This window comes from Coturnix japonica, chromosome 4 (assembly GCF_054131305.1).
Source record: "Coturnix japonica strain WE chromosome 4, WE-NBRP24, whole genome shotgun sequence".
NCBI classification, from domain to species: domain Eukaryota; kingdom Metazoa; phylum Chordata; class Aves; order Galliformes; family Phasianidae; genus Coturnix; species Coturnix japonica.
Genome location: NC_140666.1, coordinates 36,021,018 through 36,040,325, shown reverse-complemented (window position 1 = coordinate 36,040,325; position 19,308 = coordinate 36,021,018). Strand labels below are relative to the sequence as shown.

The 19,308-nt window shown below is 42.5% G+C and overlaps 1 protein-coding gene across 8 annotated transcripts in view; it reads right to left on the bottom strand.

The window, feature by feature from the left end:
- The window catches only part of SMAD1 (SMAD family member 1), a 43,640-nt gene that overhangs the window by 11,700 nt on the left and 12,632 nt on the right, over positions 1 to 19,308 (bottom strand). For 7 of the 8 annotated variants that reach the window (XM_015861158.3, XM_085546478.1, XM_085546477.1 and 4 more), the window contains exons 2-3: positions 12,634 to 13,258; positions 325 to 582 (exon numbers count right to left, since the gene is read on the bottom strand). In XM_015861158.3, the coding sequence (XP_015716644.1) occupies positions 325 to 582; positions 12,634 to 13,033 (658 nt within the window). In that variant the 5' untranslated portion in view covers positions 13,034 to 13,258. Of the gene's footprint in view, positions 1 to 324; positions 583 to 12,633; positions 13,259 to 18,816; positions 18,919 to 19,308 lie in introns of those variants that run through there. The other variant, XM_085546476.1, reaches the window with a different exon arrangement.

The window sequence follows — 19,308 nt, the reverse complement described above, 5'->3', positions numbered from 1 at the left end:
ATGACCCATAGAATTACTCTTGCGCATTAAGTATGTATGGAACACACTGTCAAACCATCTCCCAAGAATATTCATCATTTGGAATCCCTCACTCTGTCCCAGAAGATTTTACTTGTAACATTTGAACTGTGTTCAAGAGGAAACATATTCAAAGCCTCAATATTATTACAAGAGACCAACCAATTACCAAGTCTTCATTACCTAAAGTTTACTGCTAAACACAAGCACTGGCTGGTAATAAAGTATTACTAAACAAAAATACAAAGACATCTGTTACATTCAACCACATTTTCACTTCTCACAACTCAAAGAAGTTGACCATACCTGGCATCTGAAAAGGGCTTCCTGGGTCTGAGCTGGCTGGAGAATGTGGGTAGGTGCTACTGCTGCTTCCAGGGGAGTTTGGATAGCTGCTGTTTGGCGAATGGGGGAATGGGTGACTGTTGGGTTGCTGAAAAGAGTCTGGGAAAGTAGCGTTGTGTGGCATGTGGGGCTCATTTTGTCCTAAGTTGCGGAACTGAGCCAAGAGGCTGTGCTGAGGGTTGTATTCGCTGTGCCTTGGAACCAGCACTGGAGGTAGAACTGCAAATGGAGAAAGCAAGACAAAGCAACAGCATTAGAGACTCAGTACTGAAGGACTAGGCCATACCTGGAAAAAACATTCTTCATTCCCTAAGGCATAATTTACATCAGTCTTAAAAACATGGTAGTCAAAACCAGGCACACAACTAAGCAAGAACTCTTTTCCTTATATCCAAGTTACTGTATAGCTTGAATTTATAGTGATCGTGCTATGTGGTTTGCCAGACTGGAGCTTGATTTTACAGAGGGCCAAAGAAGATCCAAGGATAAGCAGCAATTCAACATTGCATTTTTTTCCCACCCCAAGAAACGCTGTGAAGTAGCCACAGCATGATCACGACAGGCACCCGGTTCTACTCTACTTGTGAACTTACTAATCATGTAATGGTTTGTCACCTAGAACCTTGTGAATAAGGACAGATATGTTTTGGGTTTTTTTATGAAGACAGTCCTAATGCTACACAGATCTTGAATTGAGCCTGGTCCCAACAGCTGTAGTTATATTTTAACCTAGGCTGCGTTCTTACAGATAAGTATTGAAATGGCTAGTAATGCTACAAGTCAGTTTACAAATGCAATTCAAATGAAGTTATACATTTCAAAAATAATAAAAACAAAAACAACTGAGCAGTCATTAACTTCCAAGTAAATACTACTACAGGATCAGAGAAACACATCGCAAACTGCTGGCCTTCCCAGACTCTCAAGGCCTCCTCAGCAGTGGGAAACAAAGGCCTCTTTAACTGGGAATATGAACATGATACCAGCTACATCAAGATAAAAGAATCAGCTCTTTTTCCAACACTTCATCTTCTATCTTTAAATGCCTCACAGTGAAGTCCAAGCTACTCAAAAGATTAAAAGCTCGTCTTGTTTGAGAGATTTTGTGGGTTACAGAGGAAAGAGGAGAAGAAAGAGCCTATACAGGCAACCTATGCACAAGGAAGTGAAATAAGAAGTGATTGCCCTCCACACCTGCCTACTCCCATTCACTGCCTATTTCTCAGCTGCACAGCCACATAGGACCAGGCAGCCCCCTGTGTGTCTTCAAGGGAGGCTGCCAAAAAGCACAAAGCATCAAAGCAAGCCAGGACACTACAGCCCTTCCCCCCTGAGACTCCTGCCCCCTGTCCTGACCAGGTGGCCACACAGGAGAAAAGCAGGAGCACAGCAGGAGCACATATACAGGAGAAGCCTCCAGAGGCAGAACTGTATCACTCAATTAAGAAAGGTGTTTCTTAACAGTTGCTTTACCATAAGGTGAATTATGAACTGATAGAAAAAAATAAAATAAAGACCAACATCATTTTGATAAACAGGTTCTTCCAACACATTAAGAAACTTATTCTTCCAGCACTTTGCTTACAAAAAAGCATTCAGGATCCTAGTGGAGTGTCCAAGGATCTAAGAGCACCTCGCTATCACTACACCCACAGACCAGGCCTAAAATCTAGGTCCAAATTCAAACAGGATCCCTCCAAATTAAACACTTTCTGTTAAGCTTGATAGTCCTTTTGTAGTGAGGACAAGCAATACTTCAGCTGTCTTGGTCAACATCTGCAGGACTCGTAAATTACAAGTGGAAAAAAAAGTAGCAATGAGATCATGTGTTAAAAAGTATTTTCCCTTTCCTGTCTTTATGGTTCTTCCTTACTTTGCTGAGCATTAAAAACACATCTTTCCTATCTCTTCCTTTCCTGCAGATGAAGGTCAAACCATTAACTTTTCTAAAGTTAATTTGTGCAGAAAGTACATCACTTACCTTTCCCATCCACAGTCTCACATTAAACAATGAGATGCGTGACATCACAGGAAGCTATACAATTTATAGCACTTAAAAGCTGGACAGCAGGATATTTTCTGTATGTTTTCTGTAATTAAAATACAGCAGTGCCGATTTTCCCAAGGTATACATTCATGTTCTCAAAGTTCAGAAGGACTTGAGACAAGAACACATCTCCTCCTCCCAACCGTTCCTACACTTTTCCTCCCACTACTCCTTCAACCTAAGATAATCAAATGCCAACTTCTTCAAATACACACAGAATGGGGAGGATGGGAGGAAGAAAACAACCAATACTGATACTGCCTTAAAAGCCTCAAAAATATCACTGCAGAATTTACTTGAATGCTGCCCCTAATTCACATTCTCCTGCATACAAAATTTAGATGAGGAGAAAAAGCCCCAGAGGCCGCATCAGGTGGGACTGAGTCTACAGCACTGTCATTAGTCTGACCCTGAGACAACTGCTCCCTGCCATAATCCGATCTCCCTGAGGGTCAAGGGTCTTTGGAAGCCTCGACTCTCACACTGGAGTCACTTAGGAGTTAATCTGAACACTGTCCACCCATGAGCAAGGACGTGAGTGAGACTGGGCGGTTCACAAGTAGGAATGGGTGCCAGGAATTCAATGTGTGAAGGGGGATGCATGCTGTTCTTGTTCACCTCACCCTTCTCTCTAAGGCAGCAAGCTCCTTGTCAGGTTGCAGCCCTCAGCCATATGGAATAACAAGTTACCAGGGCTCAGTACAGCAGAGGAGGTCGATCTCCACAGCAGCTGCCAACTTCAGGAAGAGGTATAATTGAAGGGGAGAAAGCATGAGAGAGTTATTCTGTGCTAAGCCAGCACACCTGTTGCTATAAAGTAATGAACTAGGACACATCTTTGTTGTGGGGATCTCTGCAGGACACTACTGTAACAGTTTGCAGAGGGAACTTCTCCCTGTTTTGCTGTCTTTAGTGGAAAACAGTTGCAGAAGTATGAAACTATATATATATTTATTTGTCACTATTTCTATTCAGTTGGATGCATATATTTAAAGGAAAAACACTTAATACACTGTTGTCTTTAAAAGCTACTGAAACAATTGTATCAAACAGCATCTCAAAAAATCTGTAAATTCAACCTTACAAAAATGGTTAAAACCGGTTAATGGAGTAGAACTGCAGGTCATCAGACAGCTCAATTTCTGTGCTTTCTCAAACACCGGATTTAAAGTTTTTAGGGGTTAAGCTGTATCTCAATCTTGCTGCAGACGTGCACCTGGATGCCAGCCCTAAAATATGCCTACTAGTAGCAGCATTGCTACTAAAGGCTGAGGAGGAAGTTAAACCCCGTGGAAGTCAAGCTGGATACATTTGCAAAACTGAAGCAAAGAAGAGATCCTGTATCTGTCAGCAGAGTGAGACAGCCTGGGAATTAGGCAGCTTGTTCTTAACATGCAAATTGCATTCAGAGTTTGCCTGCACCAAACAAGCGGAGCTGTATTAAAGAAATTACAGCTAAAGGGCAATTTCACCCACAGGGCTATTTCATCTAAGAGCCAAGAACGTCAAAAACACAGAATATAGACCAAAGACAACTGGGCTGCTCAGATAAATGTTCCAACCAACCACACCAAGAAAGAAATGCTCTTATGAAAATGTTTACAGTGGCCTTTGAAGAAAGCTACTGATCTCTACTCTTTGTATCTCCATTCTTCAGAAAACTAACAGGTGTGCGACACTCAACATTTTCTTGGTTTTCCTTTTTGTTCTAATTTCACATTCCAGAGATAATGGTTTCAGCAAAGACAGAAAGTCACAGATTTATGATTACAACTTCTTTTTTAAAGCCTCTCTCTTAAAAAATAAACCCTACTCCAAACCAAAGGATCCGCTGTACATTCCAAGTATCTTATTTTTTTCATCCAGATGAATTCTGCTTGTCTTACACAAGCCCAGATGACAGCTGATTTTCCCTCATGGGCTTATTACATGAAGATTTGGGTAGGGATCTTTCTTTTCATGTCTGTAAATTCCAAGAACAAATAATGGAATATTCCAAGGAGCCACACATCAGAAAGCAGGCTCTGATCATCCTTTCCAAAGTAAATTCCATTATTTCTGCTAGCTTTACCAAATAAATAAGTAAAGGATGAGCAACTGCTGCTTCACTTTCAACCACCCTGTCCTTAAAAAACATGACAACTTGGTGGGTATATGTTATGTAGAAGTGCTTGTGCAGCCTTACACCAAAACAGGCCTTATGAAGTCCTCAGGGCACTATCATTAGACTGTGTACTTTAATTTGCAAGCATCATATGGCTTGTTTTCATATGAATTTATGCAAAGCTGCTCATGTTTTATGGGGAAAATAAAACTGCATGCTGAGAAGGAATGAAATCCTCATACAGCAGTTGGCACTATCTGGAGATGGGCATGAAAGCACAAGGCTCACTCAATGCTCTTGATAGGTCCTAAGAGGCAAAGTAAGAAGTCAGAGAACAAAAGAAGAAACACCAAACCAGCACATACACACACACACAAAACCAAATAAATCCTAAAAGCACAGCATCAATGTTAAGCTAACAAATTCCAATGATTCTGAAGACTCCTGCCTCAAAATCCTGCCTTTGAGGCCAGTGCAGCTGAAGCAGGCTGTGGCACACCGGCAAGTAATCACTCCCATGGTGCCAACAGAGCAGGTACCAGCACACACCCAGCTCAGTGCTTACCTCTGCTTGCTGTCTCCAGCATTAAGGAGTCACTGAGACTTGCTGACTGACATGTCTTGCCAAGGTCTTGCTTGTAAACAAAAGAACACCAAGCAGAAAGAAAAGTTTTCATGCCATTAGGTTTTCTTGTGTTGCCTCAAACGGCACCTGGCAAAACTGAATTATTTTTTTTGACCAGAGGACAAGTTCTCACATACAAAGATACTTGCATGGCTACACTCATGATCAAGTTTATTCTTGGTTAAAAATAATTACTGTTGTGGCAAATGCAATTCCCCACAGATCTCGCTACTTTATGCTGTTACAATACCTCCTGGCTGCAGCAGACAGTGCTACAGGCTGCAGAGCACAGCTTTGCTGCTCTCTCTGAAGCAGAGCTGCCAGCCTTTGGGGCTGTTGCTCCAAACCTACATTCTAGTAGCTGCAAAGGAAAAGGCTCAACAATAGCTGTCCAGCAGTCTGTGCTGGGTGACAGACAGACAAACAAACATTCCAGACTTTCTATTCCGGGGGAAAGCTGTGAGCTGCCTTGCTTTCTCAACCCTTTGTTTTATTTTGCAGTTTCTGCAGACCCCACAGCTTGATTTGTCATCTTACATAGTTGCAACTGAAGACTGTGTTTAAAAACAGAAGGGAAAAAAGAAAAAAAAGAGAAAAAAAAAAAAAAAAAAGCACAGTTATTGCTTCGCTGACTTTACTTTTACATCAGACATCTGGTCTAAATGCATTTGGCAAGTAACATTAGTACATTTCCTGTATTACAATATCCAGTTAACATTAGATTTTACTTGCGGATGCTCTGATAAGCTAACGTTTTGATTAAACTGACATTTGTCAAGGCCAATTTCAGAATTTAGTACTAATCATATGCACATTAGCGAGGGAGTTCTTGTAAGCTGATTTGAGGGGAGAAGCACTCCTGATACAGGAGCAAGTACAGGAGAAAGTTACAGTGTGATAGCGTGCATTAAGTTAGACATTTACACAGACCAGAGTTCAAATTACCTGGATGAAAACCATAGTTACCATCCTACTGAATAGGTTCAAGTATGGAAGTCAGCTCTTCTAAGCCAGAAGAAACATCTGAATCTCATTAATTAAGAAACAAACCAACATCCTTCTTGACAACTTCTGTCCCTTTACTGCAGCTCTCCTTCCCAAGGCTGGACAAAGGACAAACAGTTTGTGCCATCCCCCACCCTCCTGTCTCCCTGTTTCAGTTCTGGTGGGGAATTCTAATAATTATTATAAATAATAATTCAGCAAAACTGAAATGTGCAAAGTCTCACACTCCCTGCCAAACGAGCTGACAGTTGTTTACTATTTCGGGGAACCATCTTCTAATTGTACCCACCTGTTGTCGCACGCTATTTTTAAAGTTACGCCCAACAGCAGGGTTATGCAGCAATAAGGCAAAACTTCCCAGCGATGCCACCCCCTCCTCACACACCCCTGAGCCTCCAGAGGTACACAAACCGTGCTACGGGAATAAAGGGTGAATTTCTGTAAACTGCTTCTGTAAATTAGTTTAGTAAACTGGATCTCCTTTTTCTGTTTCAAATCAGCTGCTGACCTGTTTCTCTAGTATTTTCCTTTTTCAACCCCTCTCCTCTGTTTTCCTCCTTCCACTGCACTCGCTTCTCCTTCTCCAGTCTCCCCCCCTTACAGTTCCCACACAAGGCTCCTCTCCGTGCTCCCTGCATCCCCCCTTATCCAGCACCACCCTCCAGAAGGCCAGGCAGTGGAGGAGAGCTGCACACAGCTGGTCCCCAGCTCCCCCGAGCCCTGGCCATCAAAGCTTCTCCATCTGGCCGGAAAGCAGCCGGAGGCTCTCCTGCCGCCTCCGGTCCTCCCAGGTGCTGGGGCCATGCAGGCCCTGGGAACCCTGGAAGCCCAGACAAGCTGGCAGTCCCATAGGGAACTGCTGTTCACCCTCCGTTTTCCGCCCTGCTTCCCTGTTTGACCCCAGAGGAATTACAGCCTCTGCCCATTTGATGATGATTGCTGAAACAGCCAGAGCCACAAGCAGCACACTATATTCGAACTCTGCTGCTTATCTGCAGCCTAAGCACTCCTTGTAGTGATCCAACAGGTAACAGCCTGGGTACAGTAGCTCCACACACAGCGATCCTAAGCCGGGTGGGTACCAGGGAACAAGACTGGGTTTAACTAACGGACCCATTTCATGTTTTTATACAGTACCTATATGGAGAAAGAACACACACGAGCAAACATAAGCTAGCACAACTGCATGCATAATCACGCTACACACAACCAAATATCTGTATGATTTCAAATGGCATTCAAAAGCTCCTTTAAACATTTTCTTCTGCTGAGTATCAGAGCAGCAACAGTGTTATGTGGAGCATCTACTTCCAGGGCTGCACAAATCTCAAGCTGCCTTAGCCAGGGTTTCCACCATTTTAAGTTTCCTTCTGCACCTCTGGTGCATGCAATCAGGTGTACAGCCTGACAGACATTCAGAGCAGAGAAGATCAAAAACAAATATGAAAGCAATCAGGTTAAAGTCATAGGCAGGAAGCAAAAACAGCACAACATAGCTACTGCTCTTCTCAGAGCCCAGGAACAGACTTGGCCTGTTCTTGTGCCATAAAGCACCTCTACATTTACATTAAATGCTTCTTGCCACTGCAGGCAAACTTAGTGAGGCAGACATCCACTTTAAATTCATGTTTATACTGGAAAGGAACATGATATTTAGGCAAAATTAAAAATTCAGCCATTCTGACAACACATTCACCCACGTCACAAATAAGCACCCACTGCTCATTCTGCAGTTTAGGCAGAATACAGGTATCCAAGCAGAAGAGTTCATCGGTTGATGAATGCAGCCAGAATTTCTGAAGACATATAAGCTGGTTCTGACAGAGCAGTTTTAGTGCTCCTCTGGACTATGTGGTTCAAGAACAGTGGAGCATTAGTATCATATCATATCATCTCCAGAAATGAATGCCAAAACATAACAACTACATTTTCCAAGCCAGGATTAAGCTTTCTCAGATCTGTGCAAAGCAGGCTGCTTCTAAGCCTGACCCCCAGAGATACCAGGGCATTCTGGACACACGCCACTCTCAGAAGATACCACTCAGTCATATCCTTGTATATACCCTACATAAAATACTCTGCACCACCAACTTCCACACACCGAGCTAAAAGAAAAGTTAACCACTCTCTTGCTTCCTTTGCAACATGTTACAAACTCAAACTCTCTTTAATCTAGAACACTGTTGAGCAGCAGGGGCCAACTAACACAGTTCTGCAGCATATGGCACCCATGGCCAATATCCATCAGTTCTATGGGGATATGAATTTCTTCCTTCCTTTTGTTTAACTAAGCAAAGGAACTGAACCTCCTTCCCTGTTTATTTATTTATTAAAGCAGTGTCAACTTAAGCAACTCTTCATCCTCCCTGTTCCCTGTCCCATCTCTGTTTTGCTATTAGATCAAACTGGATCCAGGCTTCCTATTTTTTCCAAATTCTGAGTCATGTCTTTCACCTGATTCCATTGGAATAACTGAAGACAGAGGCAAGAAACAGAGGGAGTATCTCCATGAAACAAAAGCAACAGATTAAAAGAAGGAAAGAAAGAAGTATCTCAGGAAAGGCTTTGGGATGCCATTTTGTGTGTCCTCCAGCAAAACCAGAGAGGTCATTTGTGGCATTTTCAAGCAGAGTTGAGGAATGACACATTTGCTTTCTCCTCTCCCAGTGCCTACACCCAGACTCAGGTCTCAGTCATACTTACAAGCCCCAGAGCACATAGAAATCTGATCTCCAGGTATCTCTAAGCCAAAAACTAAAACTGAAGGGAAAAAAAAAAAAAAAAGCAGACTCAGCCACACAAGCAGCCCAGTTCAGCTGACTGCACCAGTTTTTAAAAGGCATCAAATTGAAATCCTGCCCTCCTTCATTAAAAGCTTTGCTTTGCCTTGCCAAAGGAAAAGAAATTCACACCTATCAACTACCACCATTTCTGCACCAGAAATAATTCTGCACCCAACAGAGCTACAAAACAGAAAGCTAATGTAACAAGATATTTCATCCTGGCAGTAGAGAATAAGATTGTGTTCCTGTTCTCAGCAACAAAACAGCCTCCACTTGGAACGCTCACTTCACACCACCTCTGCTTCCACCCACAGGCCAGATGTGAGGCCCTGTGGGTGCATGGGTGTTCTCGCATCCCCTGGATGACCCTGATCGGCCCATGAGATAAGGCAGCAGTGGGATGAGAACAAAGCACTGCCAGTCTGCTTCAGCACAAGGCCACTGAGACAACTGCACTGGCACAGCCCACTGTAGGAGCTGCTTGTGAATGGCATCTCCAAACAGCAATTTTCTGTCTGGTTAGTTTTTGTGACCATATGGGTGCTGATGCCTGCACAGAGCCTCAGCACCGGGTTAGGTGTTACCATCATACCACCAAATCACACCCAAGTCTCTTACTGGATACCAGCGGTTGGGGACACCTGGGAGGCTCTGAAACTCCAGGCAGTTCTCTCCTCAGCCTCCCCACAACTCCTTGCAACTGGTTTTTATCCAACCTAGCTAATGGAGAAAAACCTCACTTGAATTCAGGTGTAACACTGTAGTCCGCAGACAGACTAAAGCACACCAACTGCAATGATTTCCAAGCTTGTGTTTTTAAGCTGGATAGCAAGGATGCACCCCTTCTAGCACCGTGAAAACATAAAAGCATTTGTGAGACCAATTTCCCAACTGAAAGCACTACATGATGTTATCTATTTGAGGATTTACCGTTAATCCACTCTTCAGAACTTACACAAACACCAGCCACGTGACAACTAACAGGAAAGTGAACAGAGCACACTGATCCCATCCCAGGCAGCGCCCTACAGAGCAGCTCCTGAGGAGCTGGGTCTGTTTGAGGCAGTTAAGCACTGACCAAGCTGGCAGGCAGAGCCAGGATATCACAATATACTTGTACAGCCTGCACAGTGACCATCACACACTCTCTCGAGCTTCTAGCTTCATTTAGTCAAGTATAATTCCAATCCTCCTGGCTGTGATAACCTTGGAAACACAAGTCTCGATATCTGCTTGGAAACAGTGACTCATGTGTGAATTCCCCCAATCCATTAATCTCAAAGCATAAGCACTTAGGAAGCAATAATGGTGTTTTAATGTCCAGGCAAAAATGGGGAAAAACAGTTAGCCAAGTTTGAGAGCGACTGTCAGGAACTGAAGCTGAGAGTGACACTCTGGGGACAAACAACAGGGAAGGGAAAGGAAGAGATACTGTAACTTATGAAGTGCACATCTCTAGGCCAAATGGCAGCTCAGTTACCACCTGCTCCCAAAAGCCACGTATTCCAAATTTATCTCCATGCAATATCCCTCAAAACAATGATTGATCTACAGCGTTAATTAAGTAGAAAAACCTCCTTCACAAACCCAGCCAGAGACCTCAGTAAAAACTTAAGGCTTTGACCCCACTCTGGCATTGTGGAACTTTGGAAAAGTTCTTAAGATGAGACCCCAACATACACACAACTTTATACCTGCAGCCCCACGACTCATTAGGCAGAAGGCAGCTCCTGCTCAACACTCCCCTCCAGTAAATTTCAGCTGGTCAGAGCAGCACATCGATCTTCCGGTGGATGAAATCCTTTCATCAGCTCTGTCAAGGCCATTCCAGCCCTGATGTAAACAAGCAAACTGCCCAGTTGCTTACTAAGGTGATAACCAGAAGTACTTAGTTTTTCCTGAGGGGCACTGGCTGAGCAGCGGGAAATATTTCATTGCTACCATCTCCAAACTGATTAAGTCACTCTTTGTTTTCTCCCCAGCACAAACTACACAAACTCTGGAAATTTGTATTTTACCCTAAAACAGCAGGAATCCCAAATTCAAAAAATAACATTTTGCTGGTTCCCAACTACAAAATGTAGAAGGTGACTCAGGGCCCAAAACCACTTTCCAACCACTTGGGCTACCTAACAGTACTCAGCACATTTTAGTTAGACATCTTTTGAAAGTTCTATTCTATTTTTACCATGCAGATCTCAGTGAAGTGACAGGACACTTACAAATATAGTCTTAAATATGGCATAAATGATAAGAATTAGAATGTTCTCAGACTTGGTAACTGCTTCCAAGACGAAAGGGAAATGAGCTGTAACACATCACTTGGTGTTACCATGACAGCAAGAGCCCAACTGCTGCTCACTCTGACCGAACTAGATGTGCTTTGGGAATCTTAGTTTTCAGTACTTTGGAACACTGAACATACACACCAGGTGCAGACACATGCAGAAAACTAGTAATACAAACTATTTATTTTATTGTCCCACTTCTGCTCAACACACAACCCTTAACATTTGTTAAAACTCCTCTTTTTTTCTTCCTCCAGTGCAGTGTTTAAGCTTTTTGTTTAAGCATCTGCTGCATAAAAGCCATATTTTATGGATATCACACACACGATTTCCAAACTAATACTAACACACCAAAGGGAAATATTTGCCATCTAGATATACGCTACGTGTTGCAATTCCAAGATAAATGCTATTTCCATTCACAGGAAAATAATCAGGTAACAACGTCATTTCCACTGCAGTTCTTAAGCAATCCATGCCACTCTGCAGAAACAGCTCCGCAGTTTACAAAGTGCCTAACACAGGCAGATTTCCTAAATTTAAACCAGAAAAGCCCTCTCACACCTGCAGTGCATTTTCTGCAGATGTCCCTGTACAACCTCACAAGTAACTAGAGACCAGTGGAGACATGTTTACGCACATTTCATCTTAGTCCCTGGAAATATTCTGAAAACAAACTCACACAAGCAAATCAAGCACAGATTTACTAAAAGCGGGTTGGGCCCTTGAAGAGGAGACAGAGAACAGGCTGCACTTGTTAAAGCGTGGAAGTGGGTAATGGGTAAACACATTCCACTTGCAGAACAACTAAAGGTAAAACATCATGTACAAAATAAACCCCACTATCAAAGCTCCAGGTTGAGAGGGTATATTCCGTGTCTGAAAAAAAAAAATAAAAAGCAACCAAAACCTCAGACTTCAAAGGCCAAAGCTGAAGGCAACCTTAAAGACCGTAGTATCTTCTGAAGGGTGAAGGAAAAGAAGTGATAGAAGTGAAATAATAACAGTAAGATCATATCAGAAAGTTTTTCACCCACTAAACGCAGTTACCCTTCCTGTTAGCTTGCAACATTTCATACATGCTCAAACTGCGCTGTTCAGTAAAAATATAAAAAAATAAAATGAACTGAGGGATAGTGGCCACCAACAAAACCAGGAGGCAAGAGATCCAGCAACTTAAGGCACACACAGACAGTATGCTGCTGCACAGTGACAAAATGCATTTATATATGGCAAGTATTCACCCTGTGAAAGGGAGAACTGCGAATCAATGCTTATATCCAGACAGATTGCAAAGTACAAATCTGACGTGTGCAAACAGCGACTACTGCTTACTTAAGCTGATGAGTCACATGATTAACTGCCACACTTTGCATTGTTTAGATAAGGCGCAAAGGTACAAACAAGGAAGAACCTACCAGGACTTTCTACCCGCTTGTAGTGGTAAGGATTGATGCAGACCTCCTTCTGTTTAGAACCAAAAGGAAACTCGCAGCATTCCAGTGGTTTCAGTTCATGATGGCTTTGCAGGTCTGGCCAGCGCCACACTCTGCAGTAAATTACATGTGGCAGCCCTTTCCGGTGTGAAACCTGAAGCCGGCCATCCAAGGACCGAGGAATTGTGACACAGTTGCTGGGCTGACCAGGACAGCTTAATGCTTTCTCCAGTTCCTCCATAGCACCTTTTTTCTTCTTCAGTTTTTTCACTAGTGCATCAACAGCCTTCTCCGCCCATTTTTCTTCTTCATCCCCCTGCTTCCACCCCAACAGCCTCTTCACTGCCGGGCTGGTGAAGGAAAACAAACTTGTCACGTTCATGGTGACCTCACTTGGTCACACTGGATACCACAGACCAAGCAGGAGAGACTGTCCTGTTCTTCCACCGCAGCCGCACTGCAGATTTTAATCAGTAGTCAAAAGCAGTCTGCCCAAATATTGTGGTGCTTCTGCTATTTCAGTCCTCCCGTCCCAGGACGGCCATGCTGACAGTTCCCCTTGACAGATGTGGCCTTCTCATCTTGCTAAAGCCTTCCGGCTGAGAACCTGCAGGAGAAGAGCGAAAAAGGAAAACAGATTTCACTTTGTCAATTAACCACCAGCAGTCAGAAACATTCCACCCCACAGGGCCAGGGTGACCAAAACCCAACCGATCAACAACAACAAAAAAACCGCCACCACAAAGTGTCAGCAGTCTCAACATCAGACTGAAGGAACAGCCTGACAAGGACCTTTAAATAGCAGAGCATGCTGGTAAAGTCTTTATACTCTTGCTACCAAAACAGTCCTAAATAAATGAGGGGATTGCCCTGAAAAACAGTGGCACTGCATAAACAAAACAGAACAAAATGGTTGAAGGGAGTTAGAGAGAAGCAGGAAGGAAGTGCAAAGGTAGGGAAACTTAGAAGGTAGGACAACTATCCCTCTGCTCAGTTCCCGCCCGCATCCAATACGCGATATAGCCTCAGTGATTTTTGTGCCATGTAGCAAGGGCAACTGCATTTGCCAACTTCAAATAATGTTCCTGCTCACAGCCCAAGTGTAGCCTAAAACAGCCCCCCATTTTTTATCTTTCACCGCTAAGTGAAAAGTACACTCCCCACAGCCTATCAGCTTGGCAACTTCACACAGCAAAACGTCCCAATAAACTCATACAGGATGAAATCAAACCAAAACTTTTGGTTTTGATTTCCAAGTGAAGGTGGAAGCAACATACCTCAACAGCACTGCACTACCCAGATCTCTACAAGCAATACGATTTGAGAATAACTGCATGGGATCTGCGCATATCACAATCTGTGACAAACTGTTCAGCTTCACCTGAGTTAGTCTGAGTGACAAACCAAAAGCAGAACAGGAAACTAGAAAGATCTGTGCCCTCATTCAGCTCCCCACGAGAAAGCAAAGCTCTGTCTTCCTAACCCACTAAAAAGCCCTCACCTAAACAGAATGAAAGGGAAAGACATCACTGACTACATCCTGACCCCTCCCTTCACAGTGCCAGCCTGATGTGCTCAAAGACACATGAAGGAGCAGGAAGGAGGAAGAACTGATAAGAGGGTTTGAGGTAGTACTGTGATCTTCAGGTTGGGAGGTGTGAAACAGCAATGAAGCAATGGGTGAAGGGAGGAGTAGAACTCTGCATGCAGAGAAATCCCCATTACAGGGTCTTCTGCAAGCAGCGGGCTTCACGTTTACTCAGGTTATGAGCAAACAAGAGACTCACCTCTGCCACAAGGAACAAGGAGATAAGGAGCACTAAAACAGAAGCATTCAAATTAAGTATGAAGACAGACAGGAAATGTATCCCAGAGCAGATACCGAGAGGTTGCAGAGGAAGAGGGAAGAGGAAAAGGATAGAAATGTTTTTGTTACCATCAGAAACACCAAAAAACAAAACAAAACAAACAAACAAACAAAAAACACAGAACAACCCACCACAAAAAATCCATACGCTGCCCATACACAGACAGGTTAGAAGGTATCAGAGCAGCCATGAGCCTGAATTGCAAGTTTATAATCAAAAATAATTATGGATCTTGAAATTTTAATTGCTAAGCCACACTTATGCTCCTAACTGTCATAACTGTAATTTCATTGCGTACCTCTACACTTAGAGTACTTCAAGCTGAAAACCATCCACTTGATTCAAATAAGTTGTCACTAAAATAATTATCTAATTGCAAAGGTTCCATTTTATTAGGTCAAATGTATAAACTACATTTATGTGAATAATGATCTTAAACTAAGACAAAGACTGCATCCACCTGCGCTTCATCCTGGTACTTTCCATTCATTTATTCTGAGACTTCTACTTGAAATAATAATGTCAGTGCAATGGGAGAAATGCATAAGCCTGGGGCAAATTTAACAATAGATTTTCTTACCTGAGCATAAGCCATACTGGCAACTGAACTAAAACTCCATTACTGTCACTGACTGCACTCCAGGTATATTTTATCCTTACATACATTCAAAAGTGCTGTACTAAAATGCTGTTTTATTTCAACAATTTTATTATCAGAGACCCAGCACACTTACTTCAAATATGCATACAAGTATTGGAGCTATTCTCAACTCATACATAGCCTGTATCTCATTCAATGTTCTGAATAGCTTTTTTCTACTTTTTGAAAACAAAAAACACCAGTTCCACACACAAAATGTACACTACTGTTATCAAGTAATCAAGTCAAACTTTCTACTTCACATCTATTAGATCTGAAACAACAACAAAAATATTTTAAATATGTGGATGGAAATTCTAGTGAAAAACAAGTCTAAAAAGTCTAGAAGTCTAAATCTCAAACCCAGCTTCAGTCTACATACATAGAACTGTGTCTGTGTTGATTACCATGGCATGACCCACTTCTACCAAGCTGCTTTAAAAATAGATGGGCAAACTGCTTCTTGTGTAGAAAAGAAGTTTTCTGCCTATTGAAACAGTATGTTTTCACTCGGGCCTGAAAATACAGCCTTAGTATGTGCTTGCACTTACGGTCTGATAAGACCAGGAAGACATTCAGATGTAACCCCAAGCAGCCACGCCACAGGAATAGATTTTCTGACATTCTTGGATCACACCCTGTAACATGCACATGTCCCATTCCCATAAGCACATGCTCCAAAATATGTTCAACATCACAACCAAAAGTGTTATCTTAACAGCTGGCACCTCTGGAGCAGCAGCCAGCAGGAAATGCACTGGGAGCAGCACAGCGAGGCCCATTAGACACAGTACTTGAAAATACAGTTGAAGGCAAGGCAGCTTAGCAGCTGTGAGCTGCATCTACAACCTGCTGCTGACCTCCAACCCCAGCACTGCTGCTGAATTTCAGCCTGCCCAGAGAAGATCCAGGCCCTGAATTAGCCAGAAAGAAAAGGGAAAATGAACAAACGAACAGAAATACCCCGGGCTGCTGTATACCACTCGAATGCTAAATTCCAGTAGTGGTGTCAAACTAAAAAAAGGTCGTGTAGGTGGAGATTTTCATTTCCAAGAAGCCAGAAGCATGCCCGTAGCACTGAGCTTTTGCCAGTACATTCTGTTTCCCTTTTTGCCACTTTTGGTTTTTGCAATGCATCATTTCCTGTATTACTTTTGCACAAAGTGGTCTTATCAGCTGGAAGCGCAAAATAAAGATTAAACCGCAAGTCAACAGATGACAGTCTGCATCTGCCTTCCCAAATACACACGTCCTTCTGGGAAAATAGGAGCTGCTCTTCCAACAGCTGAGTGACCACCAGCCCTTGAAGGTTATGTTTACTCACAAGGTACCAGCGCAACAAGCTCAGCCAAACAACAGGACACCCTCCAAAAGGCAGTCTGGAATTGGTTGAAAGGAAATGAAGTTGTTACCCACTTATCAGCCACTCTTTACACATCAAAAACGATGCGCTTTTTATTGCATGTTCTGTCTGCTGATGGATGAGCTGGAATCAACAAACTCTTAATATCAGCACTGCTTTATTCCTCTTCCTCCACTGCCGCTATCTTTTGTGTGATCTTTGGATTGACAAACACACAGACCCACATGCAGCTTGTGAGGGGGCTGGGACAAAAAATGAGTGTTATACACAGAGCTGTTCAGCCAGCCTTGGGTTTAAACTGCCATACTCGGGCAAAACGCCTAAAAGCCAAGCTCTGCTTTCCTATGCTCACAATTACCCTGCCAGCAACACAAAGCAGACAGTAAAATACTCAGCGAGACTGTTCTCAAATTCCCACAGGAGATCCCATAGGAAACTGCCCCACTTTGCATAAATGATTGTTTTTGGTGGGTGGAAAGGGCTGGGACAATGAGGTGATCCTCTGCTGTGCAGGAGGCGAAACAACCCCAAACCCGAGTTTCAGGCAAACAAGCAGCTCTAACTCCTCTACTAACTTCCTTATTTGTATCACAGCCCAGGGATGCAGGCAAAAAGGATCCCATTAAGTATTTTTCATATGTACTCAGAGCAGTTAGACATAAGACTAGGCAAGAACCACAGCAAACAGAATCTACATAACTGTTAATGAAGAAAGCTGTCTAGTTTTCCTACTGCACTTTAAAAACCCAATGTTATTCAATGTATCTTCTCCCAGTGCCCATTAATTATTGACAACATAAACAAATAACAAGAAGAGAGATATTAATTTGCTTCTTTAAAATACTTCTACCTTCCCCAAAAGACAACTTTTCAGCAGTTCTTGCTTCCTTTGAGTACGACATTTATTTTTTAGAAGTTTAAAAGAAAAAAAAAAAAAGATCAGATTTTGGCATAGGAGCCAGAGAGCTGTCACTTCCCCCCTCCGCAAGAGCTATTTCCATGTATTACTGTATAAGACCAACTCCAAAGACTGAGCTAACACCGTGTGAGGTATCAGAATAAACACTGAGCTAACACCGTGTTAGGTATCAGAAGAATAAACACTTAGCATCCTTTAACCAGAGCCAATGGGCCTTGAGGAGGACATTAATCAGGATGCTTTGAGGACGTTGCCAACTTGGCAGTAAAACTCAAGGTCCATGCTGAACTACCTTCATTGTAACAATAAAGTTCACACTCATAGGTCAAGATGACCCCTGCCCTCATGAAGACCCCTCTCCTAAGCAGGCATAGCAGTGGAAGTATAGAGTCAGCAATATCGTATGTAAATTATGGAATAATTATCATTGAGGAGGACTGAAAAAATTACCAATTCTAACTTTTGAGAATACATATAGCACAGACTGTTCAATTTGGTGTGTTCAATATGTGGGAAACCATTGAGCACCCAGGCTCACACAAACCTGAAATAAATAAGCACAGTCTCTCTTGAACGTACAATTACTGACAACGCACAATACTGACAATCACACTGGGTGACAATCTGCTTTTCAGACATTACTAAAAAGAACACAGTCTAAGCATCTGTAACGCCAGAATGTGTTACACCAGGCTGTGCATCAGATTCCTCTGACTCCTTATTCTTGGAGCAAGCAGCAAAAAGTTTTGATTTTCTTCTTCACATGATGTGACTTGTTAAAAGAAGCCTCAAGTCTTCTGCTGATTTACTTTGCTAATCAAAGAATTCTTTCTTTGTACCTTCTTATGGTACAAGATCAGACCTTGTTCGTCTTGGAAAAGTGCACAGAAACCTCACAGAAGCCTCAGTAGCATCACAGTACTCATGCAAAAAGAGAAAGTCATTCCACACTGCTGTAAAACTCATTAGAGAGTTTAAACAGAGACTGATTTGGCTCTCCTTGCATTTCTGAAAAGGAGGAGAATCAGTGCCAGGGGTGGGAAGGTAGAAAAGAAAGAAAAAGTTAATGTTTTTACATGTCTTCTTGATATGGGGGGAAAAAAAATATCTTTAAAATACAAACATTCATTTCTGCCATGAATCACATGAATCAGCATGTGACGCGATATGCATATCAAGTGTTCAAGTAAGAAGTGTGTACTGGTGTTGAAAATACTTCAAAACATTCAACAGGCTTTTTTCCTGGCTTGTAGGAGACACCCAGCGAGGGCTGGGAGGATACATCCAGCTTGTCCTATGAAACAGGCTCTGTCTTGGTTCCTGAAACTAAGGCAAAGCACCATGTCTGAGAAAGAGGATGAAGAAAACTGCTCACCATATTTGAATGAGAGGTTGCCCTTTGAAGAAAGTCACCAACATGTCATTATTCAGCCCTGAGAGGAAATCCCTTTAGGCACCAACCTGCCCCCATAGCACAGCAGACTGTAACAGAAAGTAACACAGAAAGACTCCATAAACTTCATTGTTGCTCCTCCAGAGAAAATGCCTCATTCCTGTATACAGTAAAATCCAAATACTACGTTACAATCCAACTAAACTGGCATAAGAGTCATGGTGAATGAATATGTAATTGTGAGAAATAACACAATGAAGACACAGTGGAGGTGTTTTCCCAGTTTTAACAGAGATGTATCATCAATTAAATATGCTTCTTTTTTATTAGAAACCAACACACAGCTCTTACTAATGCCAGATACTGTTCTTTGTAACAGAAAGATTGAAACAGCACATGTTGCAAATTTCTCTGCACCCTTAATAAAGCAGAATTCCTCCCTGCTACAAGAAATATTAACACCTACAATCTCTG